The sequence below is a fragment of the Tursiops truncatus genome, chromosome 8, assembly GCF_011762595.2.
Source record: "Tursiops truncatus isolate mTurTru1 chromosome 8, mTurTru1.mat.Y, whole genome shotgun sequence".
In the NCBI taxonomy this organism is placed as follows: Eukaryota; Metazoa; Chordata; class Mammalia; order Artiodactyla; family Delphinidae; genus Tursiops; species Tursiops truncatus.
The window spans coordinates 15,429,358-15,454,366 of NC_047041.1; the positions used below are offsets into that span (position 1 = coordinate 15,429,358).

Sequence of the window (25,009 nt, forward strand, 5' to 3'; positions counted from 1 at the left end):
TCCTGGAACTCGAGGGGTCCTTCAGAGGATGGCAGCCAGGAACACACGTCAACCCGAGCTGCCGGCCTGTTCCCTGCTCAGATTTCCTGTAACCGGAACGGAAGTGAGTAGGGCAAATCAGACGCTGCCAGCCAGGCCTGAGAAAAGATTGATGTATTTTTTTTTTTTCCTTTTGAATTTCAACCCCCAAAATATTCCAGCAAAAAACCCAGGGGCGGTTGGCCTGGGTCTCCTTCTATGAGCGTCAGCCGCCCAGGAGGACGGTGGACTTGCCCACACCCAGGCCACTGCCAGCCCACGTCTCCCCTGCTCGGCCCGGGAGGGAGAGACAGTGGAGCTGGCCGGGAAGCTGGGAGGTGGGCCAGGGGAGCAGTGCTTTGGGGTCAGAAGTTGGGCTGAGGCTGAGGGGTGCGGGCGAGCTGCCCAAGTGCAGTCACCTTTGCTCAGTGACGGAGCCTCGAAGCTTGGCCGGGGCTGAAGGAGCTACACGGGTGTGGGTGAGGCTGGCGAGGCGGGAGGGCTGCGGCCGGCGAGCTGGGTGAGGGCGGGGCCGGGGGCCAGCCCTCCACCTCTAACTGATGATCTGCCGAGGTCGGCCGTAGCCTGTCATGCCAGCCTGGGAGGCCCCTCTGTTGCTGCCCATCTGTAGGCCGATGACATGCTTTCCCTCCTGCAGTTGGCTCTCTGTGAATTCCCTCTTATGCTCCTGGGCTTTCCTAGGAGAGGAGGAACCAGGTCAAAGACTTGCCAGGACTGTGTGTTTTCCAGCCATCTTTGGTTTCCTGTGTTACTTCCTAGGCCGATCCCATTCCCTCCCCATTTCACCACTCGTTTCCTTATCTAGCTTGCCCCACAGCACAGGCTATGGAGACTGGCTGAGACAGGAGGGTAGAAAGGGAGGAGTCAAGAAGTAGTAGGGACCCATTTCCCCCCATCCTAGACTTTCAGTTCATACCTTCCTGGCTATCTGCTTCCCCAAATCACTGTACTAAAGGGTTAGCCCGTCTCCTGCAGAGACCCAAGCTCAGGGTGCAGGGAAACCCTGGTGGCCGCGTACTTCATAAACCAGTTGGGATCTCCACGGTAGTGTCCATCGTTCTTGGTCACTGCCAAGCTGCCCAGGGCCATCAGGGTCCTCTGCACCGCTGCCAGGTCTTTGCCTGTGAGTAGAAAGAGGGGAGGGGAAATGATCTTCAGGACTGTGTAAACAGGACTCCAAGGCAGAGCCTGCCCACACCTCTCAGAAAATTGGCCAACCCGGGGCAGAGTTGGTCCTAAAATCGAAAGAGGCACAGTAGATCCCAGGGTACGCCCTTGCGGGTGTGGGGTTCTCCTGGCGTATCCCACTCCTGCTGTGCAGAGCCATCATCATGGCAGTTTTGATCATCCCTCGTCCCTGCCTCACCCTCCTGTCCCCCACCTGCCTCCACCCCTCTTCTCTCTGTACCTTCAAAGAGGTCAACAGTCTGGAACATGTCAGTCTTGGTGACACCATAGTCCTCAGCTGCCTTCAGGAACTGAGCCACCTGCTCCATCTGCTTGAAGACCATGGACGGCGGGTTCTCAGGCACCTTCACCGGCTTGGAGCCATCCGGATACAGGCTGTTGACCAGCTTGCTCAGAATCTGCCGGGTGTAGAAGGTAGCTTGGCACTCGGTTTGGGGGTTCTGCCCCACAACTCCGGCAGGATGGCATGGACCCAGCCCCCCTGCCCCGGGTGCCACTCACCACGCCATTCTTCAGCCAGACCTGGAAGCCCACACGCCCACGGTCTGGGCGCCCCACGTCGGGGCCGCACTGCGCTATGATCCACTCCACCAGCCGCTCCTCTATCTCCTCGTCGTACTTCTTCTCGATTTTGGATTGCACTTCACGGCTCATGCCGTAGGAAGGACCCTTGTTGGCCATGTTAGCGGGGAGCTAAAGCAGCACAAGCCGGAGGAGGGAGAGGCTCAGAGAACAGCTCTGCTGTCCCTGGTGCCGGGCAGGTCTTCCAGCTCTGTGTTGGGCAACCACCCTAGCCGGTTATCTACCTCCCCTTGCTTCCTGGTTTTGTTTCCATGGCACTGCTCACCCGGGCCAGCTCATCCCCTCAGTCCACGGAGCCTCTCTGAACTTGGAGGCCAGATCTTTGGCAGTCTAGAGCAGGAGTTAGTAAACTTTTTTGGTAAATAACCAGACAGTCATTTTACTGATGGTCATATTTTAGGCTTTGCAGGCCATAAGGTCCCTGCCACTGTAGCACCAAAGCAGCTTTAGGCAGTGTGTAAACAAGTGAGCATGGCTCTGTTCCAATAAAACTTTATTTACACGAACAGATGGCAGGCTGTACTTAGCCCATGGGTTTGATAACCCCTGGTCTAGAGCATTCTTTCTTTGCCAAGATTGACCATGGAGGCACTGCAGAGGCCTTTCGGAAGAGGTCACATTGCCCCTCAAAAGAAAGCCAGCAGATGTCTTTGTCCAGTGAGGCGGTTTGGCAGCTCTGCCCAAAGTTATGGAGGTTCCCAGAAGTGGGAACTCCAGCACTCAGCCTCTCTACCAGCTCAGCTCAGCCTCCTGCCTGCAGCTACAGAGGCCGAAGCTTACCCACCCCTGGAAAGGGCTAGGAAACCAGCAAAGCCCAAGAGCTTTGGGCCAAGAAGCTGCATTTCCCCGGGGAGCCAGATGAGCGAGGGCTGCGAGCTGGCATACCCACCGGCTGGCCCTCGTGCCCTCAGGCTCTCACCACGGTGGGAGCCTGAGTAACCAGGAAGACAGAGCTCTCCAGGGACGTGAGCCAAGAATCTGCCAACCACAGCATGGGAAGCCCTCCCCGTCCAGACCAGCAGCAGCTGCTGCCTTAGGGCCTGGGGCTGGCCTCGCTCAGGAGAGCCCTACCAAGGGAGGGGAGGCTGCAGGAGCAGGGCCAGGCAGGCAGGCCGCTGGGCAGACCAGCATGCGGCCAGCCAGGAGGAACCTGACCTGCCTCAGGTATCACCCTGGGGTGGTGCCAGAGTTCACCCTTCGAAGAGGAACCAAACGAGGCCAAACCATCCCCTGGCCCTCAGAGAGGTCGGAGGTTGGGAGGAGAGAATGGTCTGCGGATGGAGGTAGTCAGCGCGTTTCCTCAACTCCCTGTCTTATCAGAGCTGAGTCCCTCTCCCCACCCACCCTCAGGGGAGGCAGTGAACATCATCGCTTCACATGGGCCCAGCTCAGCCGCCAAACTGCACTTGCCCGGCCCTTCTTTCCCTGCAACCGACAACTCCTCTGAGCTCGAATGCCCCGTCTCTGCAGTGAGGATAATGTTATCTACCCCAGAGGGCTGGGAACATTCCATGAGGCCCTGTCTGTGGCTACCGAACACACTGCCTGCCCCTCAGCGGAGCTCCTCAAAATGTCAGTCCTTTGTCCCCAGAGCTGGTCTCCTGGTAGCGACCTGGGAGAGCCAGCCCCTGACCAAATGGTGAAAAACAGTAAGTGTTCTTCCAGCTGCAGCCTCCACCCCTGTTCAAAATCATTCCCTGAGGGGACAACGAAATTTGAGAGGAAGAACAGAAGAAGGGGGCTTCCCTCGTGGCGCAGTGGTTGAGAGTCCGCCTGCCGATGCAGGGGACACGGGTTCGTGCCCCGGTCCGGGAGGATCCCACATGCCGCGGAGCGGCTGGGCCCGTGAGCCATGGCCGCTGAGCCTGCACGTCCGGAGCCTGTGCTCCGCAACGGGAGAGGCCACAGCAGTGAGAGGCCCGCGTACCGCAAAAAAAAAAAAAAAAAAAAAACAAAACAGAAGAAGGGCTCCTCTAAATTCCAGCCACCCGGCAACTCACTTCTCTCTGAGTCTGTTTCCTTATTTGTAAAGTGAGGGCCAAAGAATTCAAAGGCCAAGTCCCTCCCTTCCCCACCCCGCTGTGTGTCTCATCCCTGCTTCCCAACCTCCCGAGGACTCCTGGGTGAAGAACTGTGGTCAAAATACACAAGCAGCTGGGACCAGGCCATCCTTCGTCTTGGCCTCCCACCCTCCCTCCTCATCTCAGCCTTCACCGTCCCATCCCAGGCAGGCAAGGTGCATCCCTGTGGTCCAGGCACCACCACCCTCCCCACCTTCCATGCCCAGACCTTCTTGCCTTCCCCTCCCCACCTCCCCTCCCATCTGCCTTCCCCTCCCAGACCTCGCGCTGGGCCCGTGAGGAACAGGGTGCCAGCAGTGTGTCCCCACCCCTAGCTTCCGGTCTCAGGAGATTCAGGACAGTCAAGGTGTCAAGGCTCACAGTGACAAGTACACAAAGTTGCGGCCCCTAGATCCAGAGACAACATTTGGGTTTTGATCAGAACAAAGAAGGGGGATGAAAGGCACCCCCGCCTCCCTCCTGGTAGAGTCTGAAAGTGGAGGGTTCCAAGAACCCCTCAAAGTCCTCTGACAAAGCCCTCCCCAGGCCCACCTTGGAGCTGCTGGGGAGGGGAGGGGTGAGGAGAGGGTGAGGGTGAGGGCGGCAGGGCGGCCCACCCAGGGGCCTTTCTAGGCAAAGCCCCCTGGGACAGGATAGACAGGGCAGCCTGAGGCTCTGCTTTGACCCTCCTAGCCTGCGGCTCCATCAGCCTCCCCTCCCCTGAGAAAAATACAAGCCCAACTGCAAAGCTGGCACCAGCAGGAACCCAGAAAAACTGGCAGAACCAGGGGTCTCTGCAGGACTGCTGTGCCCCTCTCTCTTCAGAATAAAACACAGCACGTAGGATGCGCACACGTGGATCTGAGAAGGCAGGAGGGGTGGCTCATCTGAATTCTGGGGACAGAGGAGACCTTTCCGACTCACTGCTGCCCTTTGAAGAGCCACCACTGAGGGGAAGCAGCCAGACCCTTGGGGAAGGCCCTGCCCGCACCACCCAGGCTATCATTCCAAAGCTCCTGGAGGTGCTCACCCCCACTCCTCTGCCCGGGGTGGGGGTGGGAGGGGCTCCCACTCAGAGTATGGAGGGAGCTGTGTGCCTGGAAAGGCAGCTCTCTCACTGGCCCTGCACCCTGCCACCCCAGCCTGTTCCAGAAGACGAGTCTTTTGGTCCTGCCCACTGCCGCAGTGGCTACCCAGGGGCTCTCTGATGCTGCTCAGGACCTGGGGACCCACCCGTGGGACACTGCTCCCCAGCCCTGGTGTACCACGCGCCTCCTCACCTCCTCGGACATCCTCCCAGGTAGATAGCAGACTACAAGACCTGGGTCTAAACCAACACCACCTGGAGCCTATCACACCCCCGTGGGTGTGACTATGGCTGAAAATGGGGAGCCTCCCTCACCCCAGTTCCCAGGTTTCCACCATCAATCCCTCTGCACCAGCCAAGTCTCCCTGGGCATTTCAGTGAGCCCAAGGCTGCCCAGTCTAAGAGATACGGGACTCTGGCAATCCCATCCCACCCATCAAGCTAGGACCAGCTCCGCAGGTGGAGATTAGGAATGCGTGCTGGAAGAGGGTGGGCTGCCCCAGGCAGGGCACCCGAGGCCTTGCCAGCGATACACCCACCGCTACTGCCAAGCCCCAGCCCAACTCCCCTCCATCCCCGGGACAGATGTACTTACAGGCGTTCCTTGGTGCTCGCAGGAAGGAGTGAGCTCTGTCTGGACTTGGAGAGACAGGACGGGACGCTGGCTGGGTGAGGGGTTTAAAGGGCTGCCACCGCGGTGATGTCAGCCTCCCCGCTGCTGGCTCGCCCCGGTCCCCTCCCTGCTAGAGGAAACTGGCTCCTTCTCCACCCCCAGCCCCCCCAGTGACTCCACACAGGCTCCATATTTGGGGAAAGACACCAAGTTGGAGCAGTCTACCGGGGGCTGCCCGAGACATTCTCTGCGTGCTTTGGAGATGGAGCGGGCGGGGGCGGGGCCGCGCTGCCGGCGGGTAACAGCCGGGAAAAGCCTTTTATGGACAGGACCGTGAAGGCTTTCCCTGCTGTCTGGACTTACGGCTGCTCCTTCAACACTGTTTCCTGCCTCCGAGTTTGAGGGGAGGGGGAAATTCAAGAGGGGGCCGTCCAGGGAAAGAGGAAAGAGGCTAGGGGCCCCCCTCCCTGAGGTTTGTGGGGGACTAAGCAGGCACGCTCTCCTCCAGGGGCTTTTGGCTCCAGTGGGAGATAGGAACTCACCTTTACTGAGGACGGGCTACATACCGGGCACTTTGCACATCCGCTCGTTTCATACTCACAGCTGCATCGTGACAGCGAAATTACTATCCCATTTTACAAATGAGGAAACAAGGGCTCTGAGTGCATCTTACCCAAGGTCACGTGGTAAGTCTTGAGTGGCAGAACCTGGGCATCCCTGCCGACCACCCCGCCCCCTGCTCAGGTTAAGTTTACAGTTGGGGTGGGTCTTGAGTTCCACGCTTTAGCTGGGGGTGGGATTTGAGGGTTCCGCAACAGCTCAGTTGACCCTGGCCCCATCCAGGGGGTCTCTAGGGCCTGAGACACCAACACTGGGGTAGGAGGTTCAGAGGCTGCTGTCATCCCTTCCTCCCTTTTAAACAGTCCCTACCTACCCTGGAAAACAGACTGGACCCCATCACCCAGGAAGGAGACCTGCTCAAATCTTGCTTCGGGGGTGGTGGTGGGGTACCGGGAACGGATAGGAAGTGAAGAAAGGTGAGAGGCCCCCAGTGGGGTCTCTGGCCTGCCTGCTGTGGCACCACCCCATCCTAGGGCAGCCTGGCAGGGAGGGGCTAACACTCTCCACCACACACCCAGCACCACCAGGAGAGGGACGGCCGGGCCAGGCAGTCTAGGGAGGGTCTGCCCACCACAGCCAGCTCCCGACGCCAGAGCCTAGTGGCGCGAAGAGCTATATTGCCCCCTAGTGGCATCTGCGGGGAAGAGCACGGAGAGGAGCTGGGGATCGGCTAGAGAGGAGCCCAGACCTCCGGTTGTGTTCTGAATTCACCAGCTTCCCCGCTCCCCGCCCGCTCCCACCCCCACTCGCTCCCCATCTTGTCCTCCTTAGCCTGCGGAAATCTAAATCAACCTTCCAGGGTCATTTCAAATCTCCTTCCTCTTGGAGCCTGCATGTCATCCACATGCCCACTCTCCCACCATCCATCACCATCTGGTGTTTCCAGAGTACCACCTGTCCATTAAAGCAGGTCAGGGAGTACTGCCTGTGCCTGCGGCCTGCAGCCCGCCGAGCTGGGAGAGGCTCAGATCAGAAGTGAAGCTCGTCTGACTGGTGGGTGGGGACCAGGTGGGCAGAGGCTGCTGCCATTTGCCAGGTAAGGGGAGACTCTCGGAGGTGAGATGGCACAGCTAAGGCTTTTTCACTACGCTATCCTCTCCACCCTCATGGCACCTGGCATGGAGCAGGCCCCTGGTAAATGGTGACTGAATTGATGCCGTTGCTCAAAGGAGAGAAAAAAAACGTGAGGGCATCGAGGGACTGCTATTCCCGATGGGACTGGGGCTTGGAAGAGAAAGGTAGACCAGAAGACCTGGGAAATGGGGGCGCCCTGCCCCACCCATCATTCTCAACATCTTCACCCAGAAAGAGGGAGCAAAGATGGGCCCAAGAACTGCATCTGGTTGTTTCTTTAATTGAATGCAGACTCATTCATAGAAAACAGAAATGCAACCATAGCATGGAAAGACATTAAACGGAGCTCTGAAAAAAGATCCAGACCCTCCCTCCTCCTCTCCCCAGCCCAAAGGAGAGCTATAAAAACAAGCTGAGGAGAATAAAACACATTCCCATCCCCAAGGCAGAGGCCCGACCTGACCTCCCCCGACCTTGGCATCTAGAACAGACCAGGTAGGGCGAAGAGGATCCAAGGCGCAGAGCAGCCAGGGGAACCGGAGCTGGGGCAACTCAGTGTAAACTCCAAGATTTCATATGTGTGCATGTGTGCGACTGACACAGAACTTGGCTGAAGACTGGACGGAAACTTAGAAGCCAGCCCTGGGTCCTAGAGTGAGGCTGGACCAGGGACATAGAGGGGAATGTCATGTCCCTTCCCTGAGCCCCTTTCTAAGATAGGCACTGGGGCTCCCGTGGCCGTGGAGGCGGCGGGCCGGGCTGGGCTCTTTGTATCTCCCCTCCTTCGCCTCTGGACATTCTCGGGCAGTGTCAATGGCACTGAAAGGCCCCCAACTGGGGCTTGGCAGGACTAAGGGCCTGGAAAGAAAAAGGAAGGGAAGGAAAGTGAGTTGCTTTTTCCCTCCAATCCTGGTGCCAACATCAGTCTGGGAGCTGACGGGATACGAAAGTGACCTCTGAATTCAGTCGTTCGATCAAAGGTGGTTCTGACAATGTGGGCTGATGCTCGTTGCTAAAGAGCCAGCCCTGAGCACAGGTCAGAGGTAGGAGGCAGCACTGCCTGGGACCCCTCGCAGGCCTTAGCACCAAAAGCCCAGCACCAGCTGGCCGGTCCCCAAAATCCGACAGCCCCATCCATCCTGGCTGAGCTGAGTGGGCAGTGATGGCAGCCAGATGCAGACCCAGGAGTAGTGGAGAGAACCCTGGTGCAGGACAGAGAATCAGGCCCCAGACCAGGGCCCTGGAGTGGAAGCTCGGGGAAGAAGAAAGGGCTTTGGGTCCCAGGCCAGGGGGGAGGGGAAGGATGGGCAGAATGCAAGGCATGAGATGGGCAGGCGACACTTCCCTCCTTTCTTCTGCAGATGACAAACAGAGAGCTGACGGACGGGGACCTGCGGAGGGCCCCAACACTGAGAAGAAAACAGCAATTTGGCCAACATCCAGGGTTTCAGGGGGGCAGGCCTCCTCCCCGGCAGAGGGCAGGAACAAGGCGCAAGGCCACCCTGTGACTGTCCTGGGCCAAGCCTGGGCTGGACCTCGCTGTCCCACGGCCACCTGGCACTGGGCAGCAGGGCTGGGACTCACGCCCCTGGCACTACGGAGGCTCTGGGCAGTGCGGCAGAGGAGCTAAGGGCCCAGTGAGAGAAGCAAGGGCCCGGCTCCCACTAGAAGACGTAGATCTTGTCCCGCTGCACTGTGTCCAGGTCGTCGTCCAGTGTCAGCAACACCTGGAGGGCGGATGCGGAGTCAAGCCCAGGAAAGGAGGCCACCTCCGCCTCCTCTCCAGCCTCCCCGACATACCAGGAATGACCCAAACATGGCGATGGAGGAGAGGAAGTGCCAGATGTCGTGGTCATCAAAGAAGTCGAGGAGGATGCAGTCCCGGTTGTGCTCCCGGGACTCTGCAGGGGTTTTCTGGGGTGGAACAGGGAGAGCTGCCTGCTGACACCGCCCAGGGGAGGCTGGGCCAGACCAGCTCCCATCCCCTCCAGGCACTCTCTGTTCCCAGTTCCCAGCCCCAGCCCTAGGCTGGAGAGCACCTTTTTTTTTTTTTTTTTTTGTGGTACGCGGGCCTCTCACTGTCGTGGCCTCTCCCGTTGCGGAGCACAGGCTCCGGACAAGCTCAGCGGCCATGGATCACAGGCCCAGCCGCTCCGCGGCATGTAGGATCCTCCCGGACCGGGGCATGAACCCGTGTCCCCTGCATCGGCAGGCGGACTCCCAACCACTGCGCCACCAGGGAAGCCCGTGGAGAGCACCCTTTTTCAGGCTCACCCCTTGCCCTCATCTCCCACACCTAAGAATTGGCCTTTAGTTGCAGACTGCTCCCTGAGAGCACTGGTCATGATTCCCTTGAAGGACTAGAAGGCCACCAAAGCCTCCTAACTCCGTTCCCTGCCTTGGACTCCGCCCCCGGCTCCAATCAGTCCTCCAGGGCTCCTCCCGGCTCACTTTCTCTCCAAAGCACTATTGTCAGCTCACACGGCCCCGCCCGAGGGTGATAGTAGCCAGGACCTGTGGGCCATGACCCGAGGCCCTCGAGGTCGGCCATTATCTCCCCAACCTCCGTCCAGCAAACACTGGCTGGACCTCACTCTGTGTCTGGGGGCCGTCCGTGCCATATGCTGAGACCACAGAGATGACCAAGAAAGCTCCGCAGCGCCCTCAAGGAGCTCACGGTCTTTACCCGGTTCCCAAGCGAATGCAGTCACTGACCCCTAAGCTGCCTCTGCCTCGTTACTCAAGTCACGGCACCTCTGGGCCACAGGGCCCTTCCCCATCAGCCAGGGTCTCTAAAGGCCAAGAGCAAGCCCTGCCTCCTCTAAGCAGCTTTCCTGGACCTCCTAACTCACAGAAGCCTTTCTGTCCTCTGCCCCCCTACACATCCCCTACCTGTCTAGTCTATTACCCTTCATTGTACTATATTGTAAAGAAAAGCCAGGAACTGACAGTCTCTCTCTTTCTGGAACTAGATTGTAAGTGCTTCAAAGGCAGAGACGCTGCCAGACGTCTTTCTGATCACAGCAGGTGCCATACGAGGCAGAGGGAAGAGCCTGACACCTCTGGCTTCAAACCCCAGCTGTGCCACCACTGGTTGTGTGACCTTAGGCAGGTCACTGGGTCTGTCTGAGCCTCCACTGCCTCATAAGTAAAATGGGGATACTTCCACACTGGCGTGGTGAACGGTAGGAGGACGAAATGAGAAAGCAGCTGTGAAAAGCACGGGCGATGCTCACAAACAATTTTTGAAAAGAGAACTGGCTGTTTGTGGGCTCACGATGAGCCTGTGGGCGACTCCCGTAGCCTCTTGGCAGGAGGACCACTCACCTGCCAGGTGCTGAGCCCCTGGAAGAAGAAGAAGAGTGCAAAGCCCCAGACCACCGAGGTGCAGATGATGCAGAGCAGGGGAATGAGCTTGATCCTCTCCCCGCTCCGGAGCTGGGGGGAAGATGGGGAAGAGCAGCCTGAGGGCCCTGCGCCACTTCCTGGCCTGCCCTGGAAGCGCCGTCCCAGGCTTTCAGGATGGATGCTTTAGGAAGCCTTCCTGGATCCATCCCATCACCCTACACAGCTCAACTGGTCCCCACACTAGCAGCCTGGTGTCCTCACCCCTGAGGCCCACCCTGGCTGGGCCTCCATCCATGTGCCCAGAACCCTGTGCTGGGGGGTGTACGGCCTGGGGGCTCCTCTCACGGTGGATGGCACGAGGGGCCCTTGGGAAGCACCTAGCCCTCGGAGGCCCAAGCCCAACACAGACTCAGCAAGCCCCACCTCCTCAACCCCTTCTCCACAGAACGGGGCTCTTGCCAGCTGTGGCCTCAAGTGCTACCAGTTCTACGGGCCATACTTAGAATACAGAAGGGGCTCAGGAAACGGGTCTGAGGATATAGCTGGCTCCCAGGGAGTACGTGCAAGAGACTAGCCTCTCCCCTCCTCAAGACTCAGTAGCCTGGAGGGATGGACAGAAAAATTCTCACTCCCTCTTGGTGCTGCCCCAGGGAGGCTGTGCCCATCTCCCTCCCCACAAGGCAGAGCCGCTGGCTGAGGGGCTCAGCCAGCCCCGCTCACCTTCATAATGATGTAGAAGGCAAAGTAAAGAAGCAGGTTGCAGATGCCGATGGCCAACAGGTAGGAGGCAAAATCATTGGGACGCATGATGAGCCCATAGGCAGCCCTGGCAGGAGGGAGGAAGAGCTGGTGAAGCAGGGGAGGAGCAAGGAAAGGGCTCTCCCTCCCCACCAACCCATGTTTTATGAGGATGTGGGGCTGGGTTCAGAGGCCCACAGAAGATTCTAGAACCCCAGGGGCCAACACCTCTCTCTCCAGCCCCCATGTCTCATGCCCAAATTTGTCCATGTTCCCCACAGAAGCCCATGGCTGGCCAAGCGCCGAGCTGCCCACCCAGCCTGGCTACACAGATGATGGCCGGACTCACAGTGACCAGTTGATAATGTTGCCCATAACCAGCAGCACCATGCGGTCCTGGAGGGAAGCAGAGACAGGGGAACTGAGAGACAGGGAGAGAAGTGGAGGGAGGCCCGTCAGAGGGTCCCCACCCCGCCCCTGGGCTCTCAGCTGCGCTCCGAGTGCCCCCCAGTGGAGGGAAGAGGAAGAGTGGAGATAGAGGAGGAGGGGCCCGGGGAGCTGGGCAGGTACCACGTAGAGGGGCCCGCTGCACTGCCGGATGCAGTCCGTGTAGAGCACGTGGAGAATGCGACGGCAGATCCCCGAGTCTATAAGAAGGGAAGGTGCTGAAAGGCACGGGCACCCTTTTGTCCCGGCCCCTGGTCTGTGCCAGCTGAGAGGACCCAGGGCCTCTCGGGGGCACAGCTGTGCCAAGGCCTCATTGAATTCCGTACCCAGTGACTCCCCTGGGCCCCCTGTGAGAGGGCAGAACCCAAAAGCCTCCCATGAGACCAGGTCCCCGAGGCCACCAACCCCAGCAGGCCCCAGGCGAGCGCTCACCCAGCTTCCAGCGGCCCATGTAATAGAGCTGTGTGCTGAGGAGCAGGGTGGCAATGATGTGAATGACCGAGAAGATGACCCAGAATGCTGTGTTCCCTTTGCCGAAGACCTGTTGGGGCCACCAAAGGCAGGGCTGAGGAGAAAGCTGCTCTCCCGGCCCGCCCTTCCTCTGGGAGAGCCGGCTCTAAGCCCACCAGGCTGGGAGGGCACTTTAGGGAAGGAGCAGGGCTCTCTCCTGCAGGGGTGGACGGGGGTGTGTGCACACGTGTGCACCTTTCCTACAGGTGAGCAGAGCAGGCCGGGGCCTCACCACGCCCAGCACAGAGAAGAAAATGACGATGGCCAAGCAGGCATAGGCGCTGTAGGCACTGGCGTTGATGTCTGGGTGCCGCTTCTGGTACAGCTTCAGCATGCAGAGCCCCGCGATCATGTACATGAATGACGTGTCTAGGTGGAGGGACGTGGATGTGAGCTACGGAAACATCTGCGGAGCCCGGGCATGGAACCCCGGTCCCCACACCTCGTCACAGCCACTGAGCAAGCTGGTGGCGGGCTGGCGCTTGAACTGCAGCTCCTTAACTGTCCCTGCCACGCCCCACTGCCGCCCCACTGGCTGTCACCCACAGTCTGACTTCCCCTGACGACAAGGACAACTTAGTCCGAGCACTCTGAGGTCGGGGACTGCATCTTAATTATCTTTGTTTTCTCAGTGCGTGCACGTGCCTTTCCACAGGAAAGGCTTGACAGATGTATGAAACAGCATCCAGACGCTTATGTTCTACAAGCTAGGATGCGTGTTCACACAGGTCCTCCAGCCCTGGAGTCGCCCACATGGCTGTATCTTGGGGATCCCAATCCCTGCGGGTGAATGGGGGTGGCAGACTCAGGCAGATTCCTGTTGAGGTTCAGCCAGGGAAGAGGGAGGCCCCGCTCACCAAACTGGAAATTGGTATAGTTGGGGCAGACGTGATAGCAAGCGCTAAGGAGCCCCTCCATCATCAGGGCCGTGCCCATGGCATAGAAGAGGCCAAAGTGCTTGGGGATCCCACATTCCTGTTTCGGAGAGAGAAGGGAAGGGAGAGATGAGGTAAGGCGAGAAGGGAGGAAGGAAGCGGCCCTAAAGAGGGAGATCATGAGAAAGGAGTGGGATGGGGGGTAGAGTGGGTATTTAGCAAGGGCAGGGCCGGGCTGGGCACAACAAAGCTGGGCAGGATAAGACTGGACAGGGCTGGGCAGGGCAGGGTTGGGCAGGGCTGGGCAGGGCTGGGCAGGGCAGGGCTGGGCTGGGCAGGGCTGGGCTGGGCTGGGCAGGGCTGGGCTGGGCTGGGCTGGGCTGGGCTGGGCAGGGCAGGGCAGGGCTGGGCAGGGCTGGGCAGGGCAGGGCTGGGCAGGGCTGGGCAGGGCTGGGCTGGGCTGGGCAGGGCTGGGCAGGGCAGGGCTGGGCTGGGCAGGGCTGGGTAGGGCTGGGCAGGGCCCTGCCTGCTAGGAAGGGTCTGGGCCTGAGGCCTCAGCAGGCAGGCGAGCGCTCCTCACCAGGGCGTAGAGGTCGTTGCGCAGCAGCGCCCGGTTGTGGTTGATCTCGCGCTGCAGGATGACCAGCAGGAAGAGCAGCCCCAGCAGGATGTACCCCAGGTTGCTGAGGATGTTGTTGAAAGCGCTGGAAGGGGCGACAGCGGGCACGTTGCCTCGGCCTCATGCCCTGGCCACTTCCCCACCCGAGGCGGGCATTCGCAGAGCCCCTGCCCCTGCCCTGGTTCACCGTACGACGGGAAAAGGGGCCTCCTCCCAAGTGGATCCCCACCTGAGGTTGCCTAGAGGGTGGGCGCAGAGGAAGTTGTAGTAGCAGATGTCCTGGTTCCCTGTGACATTCACCACCTGCAGCGGGAGCAGGGAGGGGGCACTGCTAAAGTGCCTCAGTCCACAGCCTGCGCCACCACCAGTCACGTTCTGCAACGGATGGGAGGTGCCGCCACGGCCAGCAGGTGTGCGCACGTGACACCAGCAAGAACCACTTTTGGTAAAGTCACTGCCCCCCTCGCTAGGTGTGGCTGAAAACCCTGAGGCATGACCATGACGGAGGTTCTTGCCCCACAGTACAGAGAAGAGGGAAGGGAAACCGAGACTTACAAAGTCCCAGCACTTTTGTTTCATAAATCCCCATGACCTGGGGGAGGGGCCACCACTGCTGGCATGCTGCCCCCATTTTGCAGATGAACCGACTGAGGCTCAGGGAGGTTGAGTGACTTGCTTAAGGCCACCCAGCTGGTAAGGCAGAGTTGGGATGGGAACCCAGGACCCATGACCTAGGACCTGTGCTGGCTCCAAAGCCGCAGGCTGGAAGGCTCTGCACTGGGGCATTGTCCCAGCCTGGGGCAGCTCCTCGAGGGCATTTAGCTTGGGCCCTGGGGAGCCGGCCCCTGCCCACTCACCGTCTGGTAGGTGATCACCAGCTGCACCACAGGAAGTGCATAGAAGACAGCAATGGTGGCAATGTTCCTGAGGAGTGGGAGGGCGGCGGTGAGGTGGCAGCACCGAGGAAGAACCCGAGAACCCACCGCACCGTCCTGCCAATGACAGGAAGGCCGGCCTGCTCCCCCACTCACCAGAAGTAGATCTGGTACTTTTTCCGCAGGACGCGTTTGTCCTTGCGTGCCAGGTCAGCCACGCAGAGGTATTGCTGGGGAGAAGCTGGAGTGAGCCCCCTGCCCCACTGCCCCAGAGAAGCCCCTCTCGCCCAGGTTAGAGGAGGACATGGGGGGGCCTCCCTCCCACAGGCCAGAATTCCAGCAGGCCGAGTTCTGGGCGGTCCAGAGGGCTGGGAGCCGAGTCAATTTCCCCTGGAATCTGTGCCACCCCAGCAAGCTCCTTCCCTTTGCTTTCATAACATGCCACCCAGTGGCGAGATACGCTGGGGCTGAACACACAATCTCCCTTCCTTGGGAACCCGTGACCAGGGCCAACCCACGTGGGGTCACACCTTGGTGCGAATGACATTCTTGTCTGAATCGATGTCGGCCAATGTGTCATAGTCGTCCTCCTCCACGGAGCTCATGGAGTCCAGTCGTGGCCGGGTGCCCACAGGATCAAGGGAATGGTCTGGGGCAGAAAGGGGAGAAGGGTAACCTAGTGGGCACAGAACCCAAGGTCTGTCCCCACCCACCTGGGACAATTGTCACAATTACTAGGCAGTGGGAAGAGGCAAACTGTGGGCTCAGAGCGGGGTTAGAGGTGGGCTCAGGCCTGGGGAGGAGGTATCGGGTGCTCCTAAGTCCTTGAGGGCAACAAGGGTGGACTCTGCGAAGAGGCCACCAAACAGGGACCGCTCCAGCCCTGCCGCCTCACTGAGCTAGGCTTCCAGGCCAGGACACCGAGCAGACCCCGGGCCCCAAACACGAGCAGCAGGACTGAATTTGGCAGAAGTCACGCTGATTAGAAGATGCCCAGCTGTGTGGGTTCTGAGAAGACACTGCCTTGGCCCCCACTGGGTAAAGACCCAGTGGGCCCTGGGGTGCAGGCAAGGGTGAGAGGCTGCCTCCTCTCTAATCCTTTATCCTGTTCTTTTCTTGTGCCTTCGGAAGCTTCCTCCTGTAACCTTGCTGACCAAAGGCCCCCAGGGCCAGGACATGACACCCCGGCCCATGAGCCCCAGAAGGCCAGAGAGTGAGGTGCTGGAAAACACAACAGCCAACCAGAATATCTGGCCTGGGGGAGGCTGGGGTACCAGCTTGCCAGCATCAGGGGCCAGTGCCTGCCTATCTCAAAAGACACACGAGCTAGCAATTATTGGCATTAGATGGGGAAGCCATGCACAAAGCATCTTTATGGTCCTAGAGCCTTCTGGCTCCAGTCAACCGCCCTGGCAGGAGCTGATTGGTAGAGCAGCACTAGCCCTCCCCACATCTACCCATGGCAATGCACAGCTGCCGCATCTGGCCAAAGGGGAGGCGCCGCTTGAACTGGTCGTGCCCTTCAAAGGAAAGGGAAAGTTACCGGGGAAGTGGGACCAAGGAGGAAGGGATGAGGGAGGAGAGGGGTGGGGAGACAGCAAGCCCTTCCCTGGTTCCAGCGTCTGGCAGAAGAGGCAACCGCCCACCGTCACGGTTCGTGCAGCCAGCACCAGCCCTGCACCGCACAGCTCTGCCCCGCCTGGCCCACTCACCCTGGTAATTGTAGGAGAGGTCCCCAGGGCCCGCGCTGCCAACCAGACCATCGGTGGATCCAGTGGAGCCGGAACCATTCTCTGTAGGGAATAGTAAATGGTGAGGCAGGCAGAAGAGACCTCAGGGCAGGGGACTCTGGACCCGTCTCCAGGGGGCGCCGAGGAGGCCACCCTGGAGGTGGTGACCCGGCGAGTGGGCAAGCATGAGCTCAAGTGCGGACGCGTACCAAAGGAGCCGTAGTTGTAGCCCTCGTACGGGGAGCTGCCAGGGAAGGAATCGGCCAGGACCCGAGGGTGACCTGCAACAAGAAGTCAGGGACCCCTTACATTACCTTCCTCACCTGCAGGGTGCTACCAGGCTAAAATGAGAATAATATACTAGGAAATCTCTTGCACATATTATAGTAGTTTAGTATTTAGCATATTGATTAATATTCAAAGCCCTTTGTTACCATGAAAAATTAAATATCATAGAGTATATTGTGGTTATTAAAGTATGTATGTATACACTTTAAAGGTTTTTCAACAGAAATGTTAAAACAAATTTGCAATGCTTAATTATTCTGTTTCTAAAAATTCAATAAACTATAATTTATGAGTCATAAAAAAAAAGAAAAAGAAAGAAAGAAGTCAAGGACCCCTTAGCCTTGGAAGCAGAGAGAGGCTGCAAGCCAGGGAGAAGGGGGAAGGAAGAATCCAAAGAGAGACACAGAGGGGCCATGGCGGCAGCAAAGAATAAGCACCTATACCAGCAAACACCTATCCCACCACCACCACCTGCCCCATTGGAAACTCTCAGGCCCCTCTTTCCTCCCTAGAAAGACAGCAAAGTCAAGGAATTGACCATCTAAGTTACCAGCAGCAAGGACAGACCAGCATCGGCCTGCCCGGGTCCCACCCAGACACCCCTCTACTTCCCCTCCCCCTCCCCACTCTGGACTCCAGCTCCTCCGCCCACAGCACCTGGAGCTTACCAAGGAGAGAAGCTGAGAGAGAAGGTCCCAAGCAGGAGGGAGGATAGAGAGAGAGGGGTAGAAGAAGGGGAAAGAGAACGAAAGGTTAATAATCCCAGAGGCGGTGAGTCGCATTGTCTGAAGCGGCAGACAGCGTACCTAGACCCAGACACTGAATGAATCAAGTGACAGTCTTTAAGACGGGCACGTTAGGGACCAACAGGCACACTGCCCCAGGCCCATTTCCACCTACAGTGTTACTCCCTATCTGAACATCCAGAAGCCCTCAGTGGGACCTTCCTCCTCCAACCCCCAAGGGAACCATCCACCACTATCCCCACCAAACCACAAAGCAAACAGCCCACCAACCCAGACCCTCTGGAGGTACCGCTTTCTGGGCAGGCTCGGTCCACGGCCACCAGAAGGCTCTTCTTCCTCTGCCTGCAGGGACGGAATCCAGAGACAAACCAGAAGGGCAGCCGGAGGATCCCTCCTATGCTGGGCTGGCCTGCCTTCCACCCTCTCCACCCCATAACCCTGTCCTCCATCCATGATCCCAGGGGTCCTCCCAGGCTGGGAAGCAATGCGGGGTCTCCCTGCTTGGGAAGAAGGTTGAGGGGAGGGGTTGGTTTCCAGAGCAGAGGCCCAGGGACCTCAGACCCTCACAGGGACCTGCATTCCTATGCCTCGTGGTTGGAGATTATCCAGGGCCACACAGATCCTGCCAGGCCATTTCCCCGTGCCTGACCTACCCCAGAGCAGGGGAGGGCCCAGCGGTCGCACTTTACCTCCAGTTCTCCCAGCAGGCCAGGAGCACGGTAAGCAGGTAGAAGGAGAGAAATATGCCCAGGCAAAAGAGCATACCGCCAACATAGGCCTCGGCTGTGGGCAGGGAAGTGGGAAGGAAAATACACCAGTACTTTCCACGCCTGCCCATCACAGCACGCAGGGCCCAGGCTCATCTCTCTCCACGTCTCCCCTCGGGTGGAATGACCCAGCCAGTGCCAACAATATGCCAAACTCGACATGATTCCTGGCTCTGCTCACACAGTTCCCTCTGCTAGAACTTTCTCCCCTACTTCTTTCTCCAAGACCCCTCCTTGACTTAACCTTCAAAACACAGCTGAGGAGCTGTGCCTTCTAGGAGGCTTTCTCTGCCCTGACCTCCCACAGTGACTGTCCTGGGTTCCTCACAGCCTTCAGCACCCTGCATAGCAACAGGCTCTAGACAGGGGCACCCTGAGGACCACAGCTAGAGCACAGCACCAAGCACACAGAAGGGACTGGAAACAAATGTGCTGAATAAGGAATCCATGCAGGAGAGGCAGCTTCTTTCCCCTTCTGCCACAATCCTTTATTTTTATCTTATACTTTCCAGTTTACAAAGGGCTCTATTCAATCACTCAGTAAACATTTATCGAGCATGACTAAGGGGCCTGGAACTTTCCTACTAATTTTGTGCTAAGCCGACTTAGTGAGGCTAATAGAGACTAACATTCTATTACTCCTGTTACAGAGATGGGGAAACTGAGGCTCAATGAGATTACACTGCCCACAGTGGCAGAGACAGATCTAGATCTCAGTCCCTCCATCTCTTTACTCATGGATGCTCCAAAGCACATTACTCACCCTCCCGCCGCTCCCTCCCCCCACCCCCCGTCATGAAGCCCTCCAAGACCACTCCTCCTTCCTACCCTGTCAGCCTGCTCGAGTAGGTCCTCCTTACCCTTCCCATTCAGAGAACACTCCCTACCCCAGGCCTGAAAGAAGAGCCAGTGGCCAGGCCATCCCCACTCAGCCACCCACACTCACACGTGACTGCTCGAGAGACCAACACTGACAGGGTTTTCTGGCGGTGCCCCTGATCGACCGGTTCATCTGGAAGTAAAATGGCAAAATGGCAAACCAGCGCCTGCCTGGAGCTTGGCTAGAGTTGGTGGGACCAGGCCTGGGAGAGTCTGGAGCCAGAAACCCACATCCCATCAGATCCATCAATCAGCCACACAGGCTCTTTTACCTCCCGGGAAGTGTCCAAGCCCTCCCACCCCTGGCCAGGCCCAGGGCACAAAATGTACCTTCTACAAAGGGGTAGAAAGGCAGGGAGCCTCCACAGGCTTGGTCTTCAGTTTTCACCACCACTACCACGTAAAAGCTGTTGCTGGGGAAGTCTTTGCGCTGCAGGATGAGGACGGTGATAATGGCGATGATGGTGACGATGAGGAGGATGGTGAGGACAGTGATGACGAAGATGACTGCCATCATCACAGCACCGTCATCATTTGTCATCGCCATCACCATCCTTTTCTGAATACCTAACCCTGTCTGGCCTGAATACATAGTGTCAGGCCAGACACTATGCTAAACTCTTTGCTCATATATTATTTTATTGAATCCTCACAAAGATCCTTATGAGTGAGTACTATCATTATCCCTGTTGGATGTCAGCTTAGGGTCACACTGCCAGTAAGTGGTAGAGCCAGGATCGTCTGACTCCAGAGCCCATACCCTGCACTAACACTACTGCCAGGTGAGCAAATGAGGGTATGCCCCATCATCATGGAACCCATGGGTGCCCTATTATAGCCTGGGCATCAGTCAGGAGAAAAAGTGGAGGGGCCGTGCTGCCTCCGTCAGCTGCACAACTAGATTTCGTGAGCTGAACACATGCCTCTCCCTCCCTGCCCCCAGCACAGGTTTTAGCCTTTGCCAAGGGCAGCCCTCAACACCAGCCAGGGCCCTTTCCTCTCCCAGCTGTGGTGAATGACGTGTACAGAGCAGCCATAAAGGGTACTCTGCTCTTTCCTGTCCCCAAAGGCAACTGGGATTGTGGTTCAATGCTTGCATGTATAAGGGGACCCAAAGTCTCAGGGACTGGATGGCCAAGACTCAGTCCTGTGGGTAGGATAGGAATGGGGCAGGGGAGAAGAAGAGAGGGTTAGGAAAGCTAACCACCTGGCCGCATCCCCCAGCGGGCCACGCCCATTTCCTACCTGCACAGTGATGGCTGCCTTCTTGGTCATAGTCTGGTACATGCCAATGAAGGCTACGTTGTTGTCTAGGTCATAGACAGGGCACTACAGAGGGAGGAGGAGACAGACAGATGGGCAGGGTCCTGGGCCCTGTCCCCTCTCTTCAGCAGCCCTGCTATCCACTGGTGGAGAGTAAAAGGGCAGGTTACTTACCAGGACATCCTGGATGGAGATGACTGAGCAGGGGAAGGCCTTGTTGGAGGTCACCTTGACAATGACTGAGTCCACTCCTTCCGGGAACTCATACTTGAAGTACTGAGGGCATAGGGAGGGCGGGGAGAGCCCCATCCCATGAGGATGCTCTCTTTGCCCCTCTAGAAGGGAAGAGTGTGAATCCTCCCAGGGTTGGGCAGTGGAGGCTCTCTGGGAAGAAAGGCCTTGCCCACAAGCAGGTCCATTTCCCATACACCACTCCCCTCAACCTCAGCTGGGCACTCAGGACAGTGCCCAAAGGGCAAGTAGGAAAGATGGCAGCCAGACCCCATGTCTCTGCACTTCCTATACTGTCTGTCCCCTGCCACCTTAGGGCAAGTGCTCCTGCTTCTAGAGAGTCCTCCACGGAGAGTACAACCAACCTGAAACTCCTGGCAAAGAGTGCTGACCACTCCCACCCCCAAGTTCAAGCTTCCCCATTTCTCCTCTGGAGGGACCGTTGACAGGGAGGTCTTACCTGGGGCTGCGCTGCCGTGGTATTAAAGCTGAACTGCTCTCCGGTCCTGTGGGGCAGAGAAGAGCCCCCCACCGTTACTCCCAGAGCTTGTGAAGGAGGCCAGTACCGTGGCCCCCTCGCTCTCCCCTGCAGACCTGAGCACGAAGTCATCCATTCGGCTGACGCGGAGCTGGTACGTGGTGTTGACTGGTGACAGGGTGGACACATCCACGTAGAAGAACTGGACCTCGGACTCATTCTTGGTGGGGGGCTGACACAGCGTTCTTTCCACCTTTTGGTAGAGGTACTTGCGCTGAAACCTATGGTCCGAGGCAGAGATGAGACATGACTGCGGTTCCATGACAGCCAGCATGCCACTCCAGGGGAGCAGAGCCCCAATTCCTCCGCTCTGGTCCCACTACCTCCCTACCCCCCTCCACTAGGCTGACAAGCTCCAGGTCAGCTGGCTGGGCCCTTGCGCCGTTGACCAGCCTCCTGGCTCGGGGAATGGGGAGGAGAAACAGAGGGGCACCCAGGTGGTCGGGGGCCCTGGACAAGGCCCTGAGTGAGGCTCTGGGCAAGGCCTGGCCTGGGCCTACCCCCCCTCCCTGGTCCCCAGGTCCTACTCACATCCCTCGCAGGATCAGGGGCACCTGGAAGGACACCACCGCCTCCTTCTGGCGGACCACAAACAGCAAAGGAGCCCCCTTCTGCTTGTTCAGGACATTCACGGACACTCTCACGCCCTCTGTCTGCAAGATGACACGGAAATGTCCCTCAGTCAAGCCCGTGGTGACTCTAATTCTGCCACGGGAACACATGGCTCCAGAGACTGTGAGCTCTGCCCTCCCTCAAGCAGACGGCTTTGTGCTTTCCCCATCCAGGTCGAGCTGGGGAGCTCCTTATGCCCCTTCATCTGCCAGAGCAGCCCCCAGACTCCAGGAGGGACTTAGGGGAGAGGATGGGAAACACAATGGAGACCTCAGGCATCCCCAGCATACCCCATTGCTATAAAAGTTCACGGATGCACATGCCTGCACACACATGCGTCTGCACACACGTGCATGTACACACATGCGCACACACAGGGACACGGGAGAGCAAGAAGTGCTCCCCAACCTTCTTCCTTGTGAGCCAGGAAGTTCCTATTCTACAACTCATCTGGCAGCCAGAGGCCACGGGGAGGTGGGGAAACAGGGATCGTTGAAAGCCAAGAAGGCCAAGTTCTATCCTTAGCTCTGACCAAGGGATAGGGCTGTGGAAAAGTCACTTCACATCTCTGAGCCTCAACATCCCCCTCTATAAAATGGAGACACTCCCACCATTGGCACTATGGAGGAAAGTATATAGGACAGTCGGAGCTTAAAGAAAAAAAAAAAATAAAATAAACCCTGGGATTGCTTGTTATTGGGCTGCTGAAACCCAAGCCCTTAGGGCAGCACCTCCCAGACGGATAGAGGCCACCGTTCTCAGGGTAACCCCACATATGGGGGCAAAAAGAGAAAGGACTCTAAGTTGGATGAGATCAAACTTCAGAGAACCAGGCACTGAAGGCAGATCCTGGCCTGCCATCAAAACCCAATCCCTCCCCATTCTGGAAAAAAAAAAAAAAAAATCAGATTCCCATTCTGAACTCCACCACTTCTTAGTAAATCCAGTCCTGGTGAGAGCTGAGCAGGAGACCGTGAGCCAGGCTGCAAGAGTGCTCCAAATCTCAGCCCTGCCTGGGGTCTAGGCTTCCCAGACCTAGCTGTGCCCATGTTCAACTCACAGCTGGGGAGAAATGAAAGAGAAATCAGGGTGAGGAAGCTTCTCCACGGTAGGCAAACTCCTTCTCCCCTCCCACCCAACCTGGGGTTGGCTGTACCTCCACCACCTTCAACTTACAAGGCCAGCTGTCTTTCCAAGGGAAGGAAGAGGGCTGGGAAGTTCCCAGCAGTTAACGCAGCCTGGGAAGTCCTGCATTCATTTCCCTGGGGAGTCTCAGCTATAACTCCCTGGAGGCAGAGCCTTTCAGTTTGGGCCTGTCTCATCCCCCTGGGGTTTTCTGGGCCAAGCCCAGTAGCAAGCCTGCTTCCTTGCTCCCAGACCCCACAGCACTGTCAGACTCTGGGTGCTGGGTAGGGAGCAGGCCAGTCCTGCTCAGACTACAGCTGGTAGAAAGGAAGGGATCAAAGAGAAGATGGGAAAGAGGCAACTTCAGAAACTGTCCACTGGTAGCTTCAGAACAAACATCCCTGGCAAAGGAAGAAGGGCTGGCAAGAGGGTCCAGCGTGGTTCTGGGAAACCCAGTGGGGCGGCTGTTCTTGGGGACTGACAGCATCGCGGAACCCTGGTCCGCTAGCCCACTCACCACCAGCCCCGAGCCCAGCCCCTTCCCTCACCCGGTTGCGGGTCACAGTATGGTTGAAGGTGTAGATGTTGACCAGCTCGCTGTTGACTTCATCCACGTAGGTGCGCTCAAACTCGGCGTCTTTCTGCGAGACGTTCTTAGGCCCCAGAACCCCCAGATGGCTCTCGACCGAGGCCACCAAGAGTGCCAAGAAGGGCAAGCCCAGAGCGAACATGGCCCCGGCCGGGCGGCAGTGGCGGCGGCAGCGGCGGCGGCGACGATAAGCGACAGGTCACCTCCAGGGCGGGTTGCGGCTCTGGCCGCAACTTCCAGCATCTCACCAGGACCAGAACTTTAACCTCGGCCTGAGATTAGGAAACGGTCCCTCCCCTGAAGCCGCAGACGCGCTCTCAGCGGCCAGGGAGGGGTTGGGGCGGCTGGGAGGGGGTGGGGAGGGGTTGGGGTACGGGCCACAGGAAGGCGCCCCAGCTCGCGAGGGGCCGAGCACGGCTGGGAGACCCGGCGGACGCCCGCCAGGGCCGTGACAGCCCGGAGGCGGCTAGTTGCTGGGAGCCTGGAGACGCCGGGAAAGGGGAGCGAGGGAGGGAGGGAGGGAGGGCGGAAGGGAGCGGAAGCCGGCGGCGGGGTCGGCCGCGAAAGGAGGAGAGTCTGAGGGTGAGGGGCGTGATAGGTGGTAGCGACCCGACGCCGCGCGGCGCGGCGAGTTTCTGGGGCGCCGGCTTCGGTGCTCAGAACTCCGGGGAGTGAGCAACGCCGCGGGGCGGTAAACAGCGGGGCTGCCGGCCCGCCCGCTGACGTCAGGGGAAACTGACACAGATTTAAAGGGCCAGGCTTCGGCTTGGGTCTTAAAGGGGACGCCGCTTTCCAGCTGGAGGCCTTCTCCCACTCCTATCCTGTTACCGGCTCCTCTTTCATTATCCCGACCTTCTCTGGAAGCTCACTTTGGATTAGATGGATGTTTCCGTGAAGGATCTCCAAGTGTTGGATTCTTGTTGACAAATTCTCTTTTTCACACGTAAGGGTCACCCTCACCCCCACCACCACTGCCATTACCACTAACATCCTCCACCCCTGGGACGTTTTTTTTTCTCCCAATTATCTTAAGAAAAGAAAAATTTCTAAGAACTAGGAAACTGCCCGTGGAGGGGAAGCCGAGACAGAAATGCCCGAGAAACCCTGTGCGCTCCCGCCTCCCACTGCAGCGGCCACACAGCTTCAAGGATGCCTTCAAGCTCGAAGGGCTGTTTCTCTTCTTCTCTGCTGGGGCAGCTACAAAGCTCGTTGAAAGAAACTTCTACAAAATAGTTTGGCACCACGTCTCAATGAGCTTAAAGAGCTTTACACTCTTTGACCAAATAATTCCACTTCTGGGATGCTATCCTAAGGAAATAAGAAATACAGATAAAAAAAAAGTGTGGGCAAATATCCTTATCACTGTGATCCTTATAATACAAAGCTTAAAGGAAACAGCTTAAATGTCCATAATGAGGGAGTGCTTAAATGTACTATTATCATGAAGCCATTGAAAGTGATGCTTAAGACATTTAGGGACATGCAAGCAGAGAATTCAGGTTATGACACTATATAAACAGTATGTTTTCCAAATACATAGACATGCATAGAAAAACGTTGAAAAC

The 25,009-nt window shown here is 58.0% G+C and overlaps 2 protein-coding genes across 7 annotated transcripts; both read right to left on the reverse strand.

The window, feature by feature from the left end:
• Positions 1-137: 137 nt before the first annotated feature.
• On the reverse strand, positions 138-5,708 carry TAGLN (transgelin). The gene is made up of 5 exons (XM_004325428.4): positions 5,552-5,708; positions 1,729-1,920; positions 1,448-1,625; positions 1,058-1,160; positions 138-716 (listed from the first exon to the last, which is right to left on the reverse strand). Exons 2-5 carry the CDS (start codon positions 1,906-1,908, stop codon positions 572-574), a joined length of 606 nt encoding a protein of 201 aa, XP_004325476.1. The 5' UTR covers positions 1,909-1,920; positions 5,552-5,708; the 3' UTR covers positions 138-571.
• A 1,816-nt stretch (positions 5,709-7,524) lies between these two features.
• SIDT2 (SID1 transmembrane family member 2) lies at positions 7,525-24,140 on the reverse strand. 6 transcript variants are annotated; one of them, XM_033862032.2, is made up of 26 exons: positions 23,404-24,136; positions 21,650-21,771; positions 21,175-21,339; positions 21,041-21,086; positions 20,524-20,625; positions 20,332-20,415; positions 19,417-19,516; positions 19,154-19,219; positions 18,130-18,223; positions 17,730-17,782; positions 16,616-16,687; positions 16,389-16,469; positions 15,207-15,325; positions 14,833-14,906; positions 14,659-14,725; positions 14,031-14,104; positions 13,763-13,886; positions 13,165-13,282; positions 12,540-12,676; positions 12,230-12,338; positions 11,921-11,997; positions 11,700-11,746; positions 11,333-11,438; positions 10,592-10,702; positions 9,065-9,178; positions 7,525-8,991 (listed from the first exon to the last, which is right to left on the reverse strand). In XM_033862032.2, exons 1-26 carry the CDS (start codon positions 23,584-23,586, stop codon positions 8,929-8,931), a joined length of 2,508 nt encoding a protein of 835 aa, XP_033717923.1. In that variant the 5' UTR covers positions 23,587-24,136; the 3' UTR covers positions 7,525-8,928. The 6 variants fall into 6 exon arrangements, 4 of the variants coding, with proteins under 4 accessions (XP_033717923.1, XP_033717924.1, XP_073664263.1 ...); XM_033862033.2 differs by lacking the exons at positions 21,650-21,771; positions 23,404-24,136 and having other exon boundaries at positions 20,524-20,684; positions 21,175-21,246; XR_012333310.1 differs by lacking the exons at positions 7,525-8,991; positions 9,065-9,178 and having other exon boundaries at positions 10,593-10,702; positions 11,700-11,771; positions 23,404-24,139.
• Between the last annotated feature and the right edge of the window lie 869 nt (positions 24,141-25,009).

Coding starts and splice junctions, on each gene's coding strand:
- TAGLN (XM_004325428.4), bottom strand. CDS start 1,908: ATGGCCAACAAGGGTCCTTCCTACGGCATGAGCCGTGAAGTGCAATCC. Junction 1,626..1,728: donor TCTGGCTGAAGAATGGCGTG/GTGAGTGGCACC, acceptor TACACCCGGCAG/ATTCTGAGCAAGCTGGTCAA. Junction 1,161..1,447: donor GACTGTTGACCTCTTTGAAG/GTACAGAGAGAA, acceptor TTCTACTCACAG/GCAAAGACCTGGCAGCGGTG.
- SIDT2 (XM_033862032.2), bottom strand. CDS start 23,586: ATGTTCGCTCTGGGCTTGCCCTTCTTGGCACTCTTGGTGGCCTCGGTC. Junction 14,907..15,206: donor AGAATGTCATTCGCACCAAG/GTGTGACCCCAC, acceptor GCTTCTCCCCAG/CAATACCTCTGCGTGGCTGA. Junction 13,283..13,762: donor GCAACGACCTCTACGCCCTG/GTGAGGAGCGCT, acceptor TCTCCGAAACAG/GAATGTGGGATCCCCAAGCA.